The sequence below is a fragment of the Gastrolobium bilobum genome, unplaced genomic scaffold, assembly GCF_033153095.1.
Source record: "Gastrolobium bilobum isolate Gb01-03AN ecotype WA unplaced genomic scaffold, APGP_CSIRO_Gbil_v1 utg11457, whole genome shotgun sequence".
Classification (NCBI taxonomy): domain Eukaryota; kingdom Viridiplantae; phylum Streptophyta; class Magnoliopsida; order Fabales; family Fabaceae; genus Gastrolobium; species Gastrolobium bilobum.
Window position 1 is genome coordinate 98,691 of NW_026895651.1, and position 14,358 is coordinate 113,048.

The 14,358-nt window shown below is 33.9% G+C and overlaps 1 protein-coding gene across 1 annotated transcript; it reads left to right on the plus strand.

Moving 5' to 3' along the window:
- The first annotated feature begins 9,342 nt into the window (after positions 1–9,342).
- LOC133286796 (cytochrome P450 71D11-like) lies at positions 9,343–11,427 on the plus strand. Its single transcript, XM_061484250.1, has 3 exons — positions 9,343–10,260; positions 10,712–11,317; positions 11,389–11,427. Exons 1-3 carry the CDS (start codon positions 9,352–9,354, stop codon positions 11,425–11,427), a joined length of 1,554 nt encoding a protein of 517 aa, XP_061340234.1. The 5' UTR covers positions 9,343–9,351.
- The last annotated feature ends 2,931 nt before the right edge of the window (positions 11,428–14,358 follow it).

A 14,358-nucleotide genomic window follows, 5' to 3' on the forward strand; every position in this document is an offset into this window, starting at 1 on the left:
ACTAATTACAGAAGTTCAACTCCATCAATCTAGGGTCCACAAACCCCCAATAGCCTACTGTACACACAACACAGCTACTGTTCTACGAAATCCTAGAATATCCGGATATTCCACGTGGACATATCTGGATATGCAATATCCGGATATCTCACTGTCCTTATCCGGATATGTAATATCCGGATATACAGATTCTCATATCCGAATATCTGGATATCCAAATCACCATATCCGGATATCCAATATCCGGATATTTCACGGGCAGATATCTGGATATTTCACGACAGAATGCAGAAACTGCATTTCGTGAAGATATCCTTCCGAGGTTGGGTTTTTACCGATTTTAAACACTTAAACATGCATTTCTAGGTGTGTTAAGCATTACCCAACAACAAGTTATCATCTTTTAGCCTTAACATGCATCAAGCTTCCATTTTTAAGCCTTAAAACTCAAGTTAAAGGTTGGTGATCATACCACAACTCAAAAACAAAAGATGGAGATGCTCTTGGAGCTCAACACAACCCCTCAAGTCTGGCTCAAAGATGTGCACGAAAATAGCATCACAAAGGTAGGTTCTTTAACACAAAAGGTCACCACTTGGACCTCCAAAAACCAAAACCAAGCTTCCCTCAACCCAAAACCAACAAGTCAGCAACCAAACCTCCCTCACACTGACTTCACAATTCAGAAACAAGACCACCAACACACTCCCAATGATGATCCTCACTCACACCAAGTGTTTAGGAGAAGAGTTTGTGAAGGAAATGGCCACAAGATCAAGAAATGATGAAGGGAAGGCAATGGAACAGTAGCCAACACTCAGCCACCAAATGAGTCACGTAGAGAATTCTGGTCCTAGGGTTTTGTGCCCATAATGGGAGTATTTATAGCCAAAACTCACTTAAGTACACAATATTAACTTTAATTGCTACACTTAGCATTTTAATCCCAAACTTTGGATTCTGAAACTACACATTTTTCCAAGAATTATCATATTTTTGTTATAATTTTCTGAGCACCTTTTCGGTACGCGTTTTTCATAGCCAGTATCAGTTTCTAGCCTTAGTTCTCATTATTTGGACTTGAAACTCGTTTTACAAGTCCAACATATTATTTTAGTAATTATCATGCGCTTACATTAATTTTCCGGGATACTTTTTGGTACGCATTTATACCAACTAGCAGAACCGGTATCTGCACTTTTCTTCTGAAAAGCGACTTTCAGCATTCTTAATCACTTACCATAATTATTAAAGCCTCTTAATAATTATTAGGGTCAATTATGGAATCATTTCTTATTTTCACATAATTAATTAATTAAATACCTTAATTACCGGTGCGGGTTCTTACATTGAGCACCCTTGAAGCTCAACCGAATAGTGAAAGTTGACAAAGCGGCTTCAGTCTGGACGTAGGTCACAGTGGTGGTGACCGAACTAGGATATATCTCGTTTGCAATATTTCTAACCCTTATCTTTGAATAAGCATTGTTAGATTATTTTAGCATATTTAATTTCATATCTTCCTAATTATTTGCTTGAATTATTTGCTATTATTTAGTCTCTACGTGTAGTAAATTATTTGAACTCAAGAAAATTACTTTCAAAAAGAAAAGTGAGGCATTTTACGAAAATATTTTTAAAACTCAATTCACCCCCCCTCTTGAGTTTGAGGCCACTTGTCCAACAATTGTAACACATAAACAATAGAAATCCAATCAATTAAATCACAGAGATTCAATTGCAGATTCACATCTTTTCCATTCCAAAAAGAAATTAGCTCATGCTCAAATCATGGCTAAAAATACATACAAGATCTTAACAACATGAAATCCCCTAAACCTGAGATACAAATTGATGAAGACGAAGTAGAAAGAAAATAAATTACAAACTCAAAGTAAAAACACAAAAATAGTGACTCAATGTAACAATGGAGGAATACAAATGGAGACTTGGTGAATTTCTTAATCGTGGGAAGACTTGATGATAAAGAATAGAAGATAAGGGTCTTGTTATTAGAGTTAAAACTCTCTTGCCAAAGTTGTTGTTCCTTCGTTTGATCTCCTATTTATAGAGCAGGTGCAGTGGTGGCATTCTTGTGATTAGTTCAGGTTGTTCCCTGCACCATTGGATCGAGTATGTTTCCTCATTTCTTTGATCAGGTTATGAAGTTTGATTTAAGGTGGATAAGACTAGGGCTGAGATGTTTCATCTACTCTGCTTTTATGAGGATGATCTTCTGACACTTAGATATGTTCAACAACATTTTCTGCTTTGTTGTGCACATTTTCTAGTCTGTTGTGCATCGTGTGTCCTTTTAGGTGTGTTTTTTTACCGTACTTTGCAGAAAAGAAAAAAGTAGATTTTAGTGATATCAAAAAGTAAAAGCACTAGACAACTCGTACATGTTATTTTCTTTTTCTTTTCTCACTTTTCCAAGTTGGCAGTCGTTCTTCAAACAAGTTGACATTTATTGCAAACATACTAATATTTATAACATAAGTGCACTAAAAAGGGAGGAATGATTGGTTATTCCAAAATAAAAACACTGCAGATGGGAACGAATGTTCATGTCATCGAATACCCCAAAACTTAGCTGTTGTTCATCCTCGTACAACAATCTTGCAACTAATCACGTTATTCATACAATATAAAAGCAACAATCACAAATTAAAATCAAGATACAAAATTTAACAATTAACATATTCTTGTCTAGTTCATAAGTCAAGCAAGATTTCAACCAAAGTCATGTAAGTTTATTGATCCATACTTCACTAAACACTCATAGACACCGTTTCACTCATTGTTCCTGAGAATTCATGTTACCATGAACTTGAGTATCCTCTTCTTTCCTAAGAATCACTTGTTCTATTCAATTAGATGGACTTTTGAGGCTTGTAACAAGGCTTAGGTTCAGGTAGGAGTGTTTGGACTTGGATGATTTAAAGTGAGGAACGTTTGTTCTTTTATTTCTTTTTAGGAACAACTTCTTCGTATTTGTGGGAACGTCTTTGTTGTGACTGTTCTTCTATCTTAGTTTCCCTTTTGGTAGCATTTTTTTTCTTTTCTTTTAAAAATAGTTTCTTTCTCTTCATTTTTGACATTCCTTAAAAGTCTTTTAACTTCTTCAATGTTGGTGTTCCTGCTTTTGTCGTTACTTGATTCGAATTTCTTGCTTCTTGGAATAGGTTGAAGAACTGAAATGTTTCTTAAGCTCAAAGATGGTGACTATGGAAATAATACAAGTGTTGACTTTTGCCTCAGAGTTGGTGGCATACGCGACAGTGACATGAAGAAGTCGGTTGTGTTCTTGATGCCATTGCCGGCAACGAAGAAGATGAAAGAGCAGTAGAGCTCATGGAGCATTGTGGTCAATGGAAAACCATCGGCGAATGGTTTCGCGGGTTGCGAGAAGGAGAAGAAGGTGTCGGTGTCAGCGCAGTTGAAGAATTGATGGTGAATGGTCAATGGCATTGTTTGTGACATTTCAAGGGTTTTGTTGGGAAAAATAAAAATTATTTTTGTTATCTTATCCTACCAGTTGCTAGCCCAAGCCCCCTTTTGGTATAAGTTATTATGCTCTGGGTAAGATAATATTAGCCAACCTGACAACTTTATCTTATCCGTTGAACACACCAAACAACTTAGGTGTGCCAAACAGGCCCTAAAACTCATAGTGTTAGTTGGTACAAAAAAAACTATGTGTAAAAGTTGTAAAGGCCTAATTATTGAAAAATATTTTAGATTTAAAAAATGTCTTTAGTTATTTTATCATTACACATAAATGCATGAGAAATTTTATCCTTTCAAATTTGAGCTTTGGCTAACCAATTATTAAGTCTTTATACATCGATTTGTTTAAGTGACTCATACTAATGTATGTTATTCTTAAATGCTATAACCATGAGTCATTTTCCTTGCTAACCGAGCAATTAGTATCATTTGGAGGAATAACGTCTTGATCATTTAAGTATATAGGCTAAATTATAATTTACCACCTTGTACTTAGACACTTTTTCAAAAAACCACCTTCTTCTTCTAATTCAAACAATTAACCTAATTAAATTATATTACTTAAATAATTAGGCATATCTGTTAAGAGTGGCATCCAATTCCGTTACTCTCGTGTGATGCCTTCAATACTCATGTCGTTTTCTTTCACTTAACATCTATCTTCTTTTTTTAAAATTTGTTATTCTTCTTCTAAAATAGATTTTCATTCTCTTTTTCCCCGTTTTGACTTCGAAGATACACACAGTCGAAGAGCGTGGATGCTTCTGCTAGAGTGTGCGGCAATGGGAGGCGCATCAAGAGCGTGGTGTCTTGTGCTAACTTGTGTTTTAAATCGCTTGAATACTCTATCATCCCTCCTAGTCTCTCTCAAACAAGTTTCTGCACAATGATATATATGTTTTGAATAAGTTTGAGTACAAATATGGGGTATATAATACAAGTCCCAAGTAATAGTTCAATTTAATTTGATATTCCCAAAAGTGACAGATGGAACAATGATCCAAAAAAATAAACTAAACTCCTAAAATCTGTAACATTGTCCTTGTAATAGTTCTCATTAGATTGCTTTCCCCCAAGTCACCTTCAAAATATACTACTCTTGCAACCACTTGCATGTAATATGGATGAAAGCTGTCACAAAAAGAAGTAAACATGACATTTGACAAACTTCAAAACTACACATGGTATCAAATGCTGGCAAAAAAAATCAATTGTCCTACAAGACCACTAATAATAACAGGATCAATCAAATGAATATGGTTACTATTGTAAATACAAATGATCAAAGATGTCACCTTATTGAAGCTTGTAACATCCTTAAATATTTATGTCTCGTATCTGTCAAAGACTTAATATAATGACACGATGTTTTGATACCTTGATAAAAAACAAAACAATCACTTGTGCTTTTTTTTATTCCCCCAAGCAAAATTTTGTCAAAAGTGGCTCTTTTACAATTGACATTATCAGAAGAAGATTTTAACTCATATTTATCCAATAAAATCCTCTCATACAACTTTCACTTTCAGTCATTACCCTTCTAATATACAAACATAAAATATTAAGAACACAAAATAAAACAAACTATACTAGCTACTAGTGCAGATCTGCAAGTTGTGTCCAACCTGCATATGCATTATACAAGGACGATCAACCTGTAACAACAAAGGGCTTGAACATGGGGGGTCTTGAGAGACACAAGGTTGTGGTGCGTGCAATTAAGACCTTGTTTAACCATTAAATCTGCTCCCCGGTTTGCTTCTCGACAGACATATACCAACTTGACTTCCAACCGCTGCGGAGACAATCATGAATCCTTCTAATCAAATAGGAATTTCCTCCCTTTGCATAATAGCATTCCACAGAGGAGATTGCTTCCATAGAACCACTCTCAACAATCAAATTTGTGACATTCATGTTTCACGCGAAGAATAAACCTTGCAGGATGGCCCAAGGCTAAGCTTCAATAACAGAGTAACTATCAATATGACGCATAAATACCCATAGTAATATCATCCAATCTCCCAAACGATTACGGGCTATACCACCACATGCTCCTTTAGAATTACTTTGAGAAGGAGTTCCATCGACATTCACCTTAGTCCAACCATAGTTTTGTGCTTCCCAAGTGGTGCGCAAATACCCAACATACATACTGGATGATGTTATTCCTTTCCCATGGGTGACCAGACTAATGTTAGACACAAGTTCAAGGATGCACGCAGGAACATGTTTTGATTTATGGGAACGAAGAAAACGACATGAGTTTTTGTAAGTCACGTTAGACATTTAACAGAGTTAGATGTCTTCTTTACAGATATGTTTAATTGTTTAAGTTATATAATTTAATTAGGTTAATTGTTTAAATTTGAAGTTAAGGGGTTTTTTTTTTAACAGAGTCTAAGTATAGGGTGGTAAATTGTAATTTAGCCAAGTATATATTATCCATTGTAAGGCCAATAAAATTAACTTGCTCATCGATTTTGCTTTCAATTTCACAACACATAGAATAAGCAAGTCATATCTAATATCCTCTACTAGTAAAACATATAGTACCATATTTGGTAGCGGTTTAAAACCTTAATTTGGATCCACCCCGAATAGGATTGCCTCCCTTGGAGAAACCTATAGTTTATCAAAAAATATATATAGTTCCATATTGAAATTATATAGGAGTTAGGTTCTCCTAAAAACATACATCTAAAGTGAAATGCAATTCATGATCCTTATTTATATTAACTAGGGGATCGTAAAATAAAGAAAAAAAAACCATTCCCACTGATTTGACTATTCTATACATGTAGTTAACATTAATTCTAATTAATACATATTAAAACTAATTGATATCAATCTAAATATATGCTAATAAATGACTAACATAATCTCACCCTCAATTAGATCCTTTTTCATGAAATCATGTTTGTGGTATTTTGGAGATGGTAGCTAGCCAGTGGCAATGATGGTGGTTGGTGGAGGTTACAGGCAATGATGATGACAATGGTGATGTTGGCCGATGGTGGTGGTGGAGGTATGGGGTTGATTTTGGAAGAAGAATATCTTATCATGGTGTGTTGAATTCAAACCCAATGCCTTCATGGGAAAAATATTTTCAGTACTTCCATAGTATTAAAAACTACATCAATTGCTAATATTGAAAAAAAAAATAAGACACTTATTAATTAAAATAAGACACAGGAGCAACTAACATAAATTTGTTGCTGATAATAACCAACCCAAGTACATGTACTTTTTAAGAAAATAAAGTGGGAAATAGTTTTTTTTCTTTTATTTAATCCCCAATTATAATCATACTTCCACCTCATTTTCTATCATTTTTTATACCTTTTTTATTAAAAATAAAAGAGATATAAAAAATATCCTTAATTAATACTTTTTAAAAAAAATTATAAAAAAAAATAAAATTAACCAGGCGGATCAATCCGTTCCACTGCGGTTTGAACCGATTTGGACCCAGCTTTTAACGGAGTGGGTTCAAGTAGGTTGGCGGGCTGGAAATTCAAACCCTACCTTAATATCCGGGTTAAAAAGGACCAACCCGATGGATTGGATCCATTTTGTCACGTTTAAATTAACCGTTCTACTGTTTGACTTGAATCAGTTAGATTACCGGTTCAATGGAATTTGGGTCGACTCTGACAATTTGGGCCAGGTTTGATAACATTGGAGTATATATTCCCATAGCACGCGAGATATGCTTCTGCTTGGGATAGCTTAGGATAAAATAAGTCAAGTACATTAACTCCTATTATTAATAAATTATTAGAAAATTGAAAGTTTTGTATCTTCAATAAATTAAAACATAATGAGGAGCTAGTGGCATGATTAGCATCTTCAGTATGCATAGAATAAATCCAAATTACACATCAAAGATTTTAAGGAAAGAAGCTGCTGAACTCTTTACAAGAAGACAAACCATAAATCTAAATTACAAGTCATAGAATAGACTTGAACTAGTACAGAATACATTCAACTAATTGACAATTGATCTGAGTCAACAAGGATAAAAGAACATATTTAAATATAAACATGAATACAGCGACTCAAGGTTTAATTTGATGCAAAACTCATGCATGCTTACCATTTAAAAATAAAATAAAAACTAGTGACCTTGCATGGGCAACATTGTTTATTGTTTCATATACCAACATTGTCATTAAACTAAGGACTATAGGCAACATCTTTCATGTTGTGCAGCGGCTAGCGGAAGCTCAACCAAGGGAGGCTACCATCCAGTTCAAATGCATGCTGTACCATTTAAAAATAAAATAAAATAAAAACTAGTGACCTTGCAAGGCAACATTGTTTATTGTAGCATATACCAACAACGTAATGAAACAATGGTGTATAAGCAACATTTTCATGCTGTGCAGCAGCCAGCAGAAGCTCAACCTGGGGAGGCTACCATCCACATATTAAATGAGTCTAAACAACTAACCCATGACAAAAGATTCGACATCATGACTCAACTCAAAATCTTAAGGAATTGAGTTTATGGGGCCTTTCACTTATATGTAGACATGCTTAACCCATTCTTTCTTGATATGAGATTTTTTTATTTCTCATTTGAATTCCTGACAATCTCCTCTTTAAGTGTGAATCCTGTAATTATCAACTCCCCCTGAAGCAGAAACTTCTTCTAGTATTGATGGGGTTATCAACTAAGAGTGAGTTAGACTCTTGGTTCACAACATGAGTTTGCAACAGCCTCTAGACCTTAACACTAACCACCATCTCCATATACTCGACATACACATGCCAATAAACTATTAACTCTAATACCACAGTTGGGCATTGGCCATGGAGAGTCTAATTAAGGGAGACTACCATCCACACATCAAATGAATCTAAACAACAATTTCACAACAAAAGAGTCTGACACAATGTCTAAATTCAAAATTTTAAGACATTGGATTTATACGTCATTTAACTTATATATACCATGTTTAGCCGATTCCTTCCTGATGTAGGACTTTTTATTACTCACACTTAAGTAAATTAACATTAAAAAAAAAAGTGGAAAATAATAATTATAACCCTGCTTCCACCTCATTTTCTCACATTTTCTAAGCTCATAAGAAGGACTTTAGCTGTGAAATTCTTATACTTTTAATATACATAATTCTCTGGGTCATTTATTTTTATTCAAACTGGTTTAATTTGATTGTATTAGGGTAACTCTCCCAAGCAAGACCTCTTATTAAGCAGAACAATTTTTTTTATTATTGTTAATTTTCAGTGAAGTTAATCACCTAAATTTTTTAAAAATCATACCTAAACCCTTCAAAGTTTTCCCCCTTACTAACACGGACTTCCTTGATCCAAGGAAGCAATTAGTCATAAACTAAATACCAAGCCAGCTTTCATCATGTGAGGTAGAAAAAAAAATAAAAATAAATAGTAAGTTAGTAACAGTACTGCCAAGTGCCAAATATGTGAAAAAGCATAAACCTAGACAGTTCTATGAGATTCCAAACAAGAAACGACAAAAACAGCCTACAAAACGTGTGTATCAGAAAATAATCCATAAAAATTATCCTCAACAGAAAATGCAAAAGCCGAGAGCAATCAAGGACTACAAAATTCTCAAAGGAAGCCGGTCAAAGCAAGAAAAAACAAATAAAGCAATGAAAAGTTAGAAACTCGGAAAGTGATAGGCATCCTTGTGCGTACTATAAAAAAAAATACTATATAATGAACACATGTACTACAAGTTGCAGCAACAGAAAACTACCAAAATATCTAGCAATAAACAGCAACCAAAATCCCAAGTCTTTTTATTCGTTTCTCCCTCCCTATCCACCATCAATAATCTTTATCTCCATGGATAATCAAATTCTTCACTTAATAGCCATTATCCCCTTTATCCTCTTCTTGTTTGTGGCACTAAAAATTGGGAGGAGTCTCAAGAAAACTGACTCAACTCCAAAAATACCCCCAGGGCCATGGAAGCTACCGATTATAGGAAATATACCCCATCTTGTTACATCTACACCACATCGAAAATTAAAAAATTTGGCCAAAATTTATGGACCCTTGATGCATTTACAACTTGGAGAGATCTTCACAATCGTTGTTTCCTCACCAGAGTATGCTAGGGAGGTAATGAAAACCCATGATGTCATCTTTGCTTCAAGGCCTCATATTCTAGCTACGGAAATATTGTCTTATGAATCCACAAATATTGGTTTTTCACCTTATGGAAATTATTGGAGACATTTAAGAAAAATATGCACAATGGAGCTTTTCACCCAAAAGCGTGTCAGTTCATTCCAGCCAATAAGAGAAGAAGAGTTAACCAATCTCGTCAAAAGGATTGATTCACAAAAAGGATCACCCATCAACCTTACACAAGCAGTAACTTCCTCAATATATACTATCAATTCAAGGGCTGCTTTTGGCAAGAAATGCAAAGACCAAGAAGAATTCATATCTGCGGCAAAAGAAGCAATAACAGTTGCAGGAGGTTTTGACATAGGAGATTTGTTTCCTTCTGCTAAATGGCTTCAACAAATTACTGGTTTGAGGCCTAAGCTTGAGAGGTTGCATCGGAAAGTTGATCAAATAATGGAAAACATCATTACTGAACATAAAGAAGAGAAGTCAAAACCCAAAGAAGGCAGAGATGAAGCAGAGGAAGATCTGATAGATGTTCTCTTAAAATTTCAGGATGGTAACGGAAGCAACCAGGATATTTGCTTAACTAATAACAATATTAAGGCTATAACTCTGGTAAGGATATCAACGCCTCACAAATTCTTTTATGAAGATAATCTTGCACCTTTGTTGTCGAACTTAGATGAATATTTACCACTTGAGCACAATATTTGCCATGTCAGCAACCAATTATTCCAAATTCTTAAGTTGCTAACTGATGGTAGATTAATGGTTTTTATATTATATTTTAAACATATCCTCGTACAAGAGTTTACTGAGCTTAAAGAGTAGACAATATATAAACTCACTTACTTGTGCTACGAAATTCCATAATGTTTATTCAAAAGAAAATATGAAGAATATGAAGCGGCAAGCATCAAACTCTGGATCATTTGGTCACGGAGGCTCTACTGCCATCTGAAGCAAGCAACTATCCTAAAAGCTTAAGTTCAATGTTCTTTGGATTATATTACTATTAGTGTCTCTTTGGTTATCCTTGCTTAGCTTAACCTCACTAATAATTCAGGATATCTTTGTCGCTGGAGGTGAGACAGCAGCAACTACCATAGATTGGGCAATGGCAGAGATGGTCAAGAATCCAAGAGTAATGAAGAAAGTACAACATGAAGTGAGAGAAGTATTCAATATGAAAGGAATGATTGATGAAATTTGCATCAATGAACTCAAATATTTGAAATCTGTTGTCAAAGAGACCTTGAGGTTACACTCTCCAGTTCCTCTTTTACTTCCAAGAGAATGTGGGCAAGCATGTGAAATTCATGGGTATCATATACCAGCCAAAAGTAAGGTCGTTGTCAATGCTTGGGCAATTGGAAGAGATCCAAAGTGCTGGACTGAACCGGAGAGGTTTTATCCAGAGAGATTCATCAATAGCTCTGTGGATTATAAAGGAAGTAATTTTGAGTACATTCCTTTTGGAGCTGGTAGAAGAATATGCCCAGGTAGCACACTTGGATTAATAAATGTTGAGTTGACCCTTGCATTGTTGTTGTATCACTTTGATTGGAAGATTCCCAATAGAATGAATAGTGAGGACTTGGATATGACTGAGCAATTTGGAGTGACTGTTAGAAGAAAATATAACCTGTACTTGATACCCATTCCATTCAAGGTAAGATAAACCATACAAGCAAACTCTGTAACCTTTAAATTTGTTATTCCCCATCTACTTTTGAAATAAAGCTTGGTCCATCTTTGGTGATTGTGACAACTGTGGGTTGAAAATGGTGAACCAGTTGTAAAGGATGTGCTGTGCAAAAGGGGGGTGGGTATTTTAGTAAGGATTGAGTTGATAGAAGGTTGTTTTAGGGTAAATCAATCTTCTTTTTGTTAAGTGTATCCTCTTCTCTTTATATTCCTTCTTGTTTATGGATTATGGTTCATAATATAAATAAAAGTATAAAACTCTGTACTATTCCCTTTATTTCTACTTTTGCTTCTCTAATTTCCAATCTATAGCTGCCATTACATGCTGATAACGGAAAAATTCGAGAATTAGCCTATGGGTTTTTGAATTATACAAATCATAGTTATCGTTATCGTGCGATACATGATACGATTCATACGATACGATACAATTCACAAGCTTAGCGATACGTATCCAAGAGGTGTATCAAAAAGGGGTTGTATCGGACGATACAATACTTTATAGTACGATACGATATTGTATCATATATCTTACGATACAAAAAATAAATCAAAATTTATAATTTTTAGTATAAAAAAATAAAGATTTGATTTGTTATTTAAATTCAAAAAAATCTACAAAAATTATTATTAATAAGAAAAAGAACATAAATAATTGATTTATAATTTAAATGTATTAATAATGGAAATTATAATAACACACATATGTAGATGTTGATAAACAATAAAATATGGTGCAGCGCTTTTATAACATGCTATAGCGGTTTTGGAAAAATATACACTGATGAGTATGTAATTGGGATATATGAAGGTTTAAACCTGCTAAACTCAATGAATTTGCCCTGATGTATACCAAACTTCAAGGTATTTTTCTAAGATTTTTTTTTTGTCATAACCTTGCCTTTATTGATTATCAACCAAACTTCAAATTGTTCTGCGAATTGAAGATAATATTATCTTAACTGTCTCAAAACAACAAACAGTGTTAATATCTACATCCCACCTACAGTTCAATTTCCATAGCATCACTCTTTGTGGAAGAAAATAGTGAAAGAATTCTAACGGAATTCAAATCAATTAAGAATATGACTCTCAACTAGTTGAATAAGGTTCACTTGTTCTTCTTCAAAACCCCAAATATCAAAGAAATCATCAAAAATTGTTAAGAGCATCCCATTTTTTGTCCATGATATGCGAGCATCTGAAAGTTCAAGAGAGAAAAGTGTAGCTGCAATGGAGAAGTAACAATAGGCTATTCTCTATCTTGCAAATTTTAGTTTGTCTAGGTTGCTCTCAGTGACCCACCTGCGTATGTTAGGGTACCGTTAGATCAAACTTGAGGAAATGCATGTCCCTTTGTAGAAATTTTAGCAGAATAATATCTTTATGACATATTTGAATAAAGTTTATAGAAAAGTAAGTTGGGAATTTAAATTGATGAGTGATAAAAAAAAGTCCCGCATCGAGAAGAAACGGGCTAAGTATGGTTCATATAAGTGAAAAGGCCCATATATGGTGTAGGATCCCCTTGTTGTGGCTTTGTTGCTAAGGCCAATTTAATACGTGGATAGAGAGATCTTCCCGACGCATGAACAAAAGAATCCATAAGAGAAATAAGAATCTCTGGCCGGACATACATCTTTGGAAATTAAAGAAGGAAGAAGAAAGAAAGATATACCTTTCAATGTATTGCAAGATCTGGACGATACTAACAATCAAGAATTTTATCTAAAAAGAAGGGGAAAAAGAGAGGAGCTTGAGACAGGGGAAACAAACTGCCAGAATCCCACCTATATGATGTTTTTAAAATCCTTGTTTCTTCTACATTGTAATGCTCCATTGATCGCTCGTTTAACAAACGCTCCAAATTTGCATAATAAGGAAAATCAAGAACGTTATTGACCTACAGTCCAAAAACATTGCAGTTTTTAGGAAGGTTTTAAGATTGTGTAAAAATAAGTAGCTAAATTTTGTGAAAGATTGAGAAAAGAAACTACCTCATGGTCAACATAACTACCAAGTTTATCAGGAAAAAACTCGGCAAGGGGAAGATTCCTGCTTAAGAAGATGTCCTGTTTAGGTATTTTTTTCTTGCTAAAACTGATTCATCTGGATATATAATGACTTGTGAAGCCCTATATAACACTAAAACAACACCAACATCCTTCAAGTACCCTTTCAGGGAATTGGCAAATTTATCTTCCGAATATTGATAAAATGGATCTACAAAGACACAATATCTATATTAACTTCTTTGGTCTTTTTCAAAAAAAATAAAAAAATAGAAACATTCTAAACTATTTTAAGTGTTGCAATGATCCAACCTGAAGATACAGCATAGCCATTGAGACGCAATATCTTCCACTCCTTGCAGCAAATATCTGTTTTCAAAATTACGTTTTTTTTTTTTGATAACAATCAAAATTACGTTTAAAAAGTAGTTCAGTTGGCACATGAAAGCTTAGCATAACAGGTGATAGTGATCCTTCTCAATACCATATTTGATAAGGGTTTAAAGTCTTAATTATGTACCCGCACCGAACAGAATTGCCTCCAATGGAGGATACATATTATTTATCCACAAAAAAACACTGAAATTCTCCAATCATAGAAACTTTTCAATTACATCCATTGAATCTCTACATTTTTAAAAAAAAAAATTATACTTTTTCTTCTTCTTTTTTTGTCTTCATCATATTTTCTTCTTTTTGATTTAGATATATTTGGTCTTTTTTTTCTTATATTTTTATTTTATAACTTTTAGTCTTTTCTATCACTGATAAAAGAAATAGAAGAAAAAACAAGACAAAAAAGAAATAAAAGAAAAAGAAATCAATGTTATAAATTTCCAATATTTTTAGTGTTGTTTGTCTATTATTTTTGTCCTCAATCTATTTTTTTATTTCAGAAATATTTGGTTTTATTTTTTTTTTACATTTTTTTTATCTTCCGTTTTTTTTATTCTTCAGATTTTTTTTGTAAGTTTTTAATATATTTGGTCTTATT

Coding starts and splice junctions, on each gene's coding strand:
- LOC133286796 (XM_061484250.1), top strand. CDS start 9,352: ATGGATAATCAAATTCTTCACTTAATAGCCATTATCCCCTTTATCCTC. Junction 10,261..10,711: donor ATATTAAGGCTATAACTCTG/GTAAGGATATCA, acceptor CTAATAATTCAG/GATATCTTTGTCGCTGGAGG. Junction 11,318..11,388: donor TGATACCCATTCCATTCAAG/GTAAGATAAACC, acceptor TTTGAAATAAAG/CTTGGTCCATCTTTGGTGAT.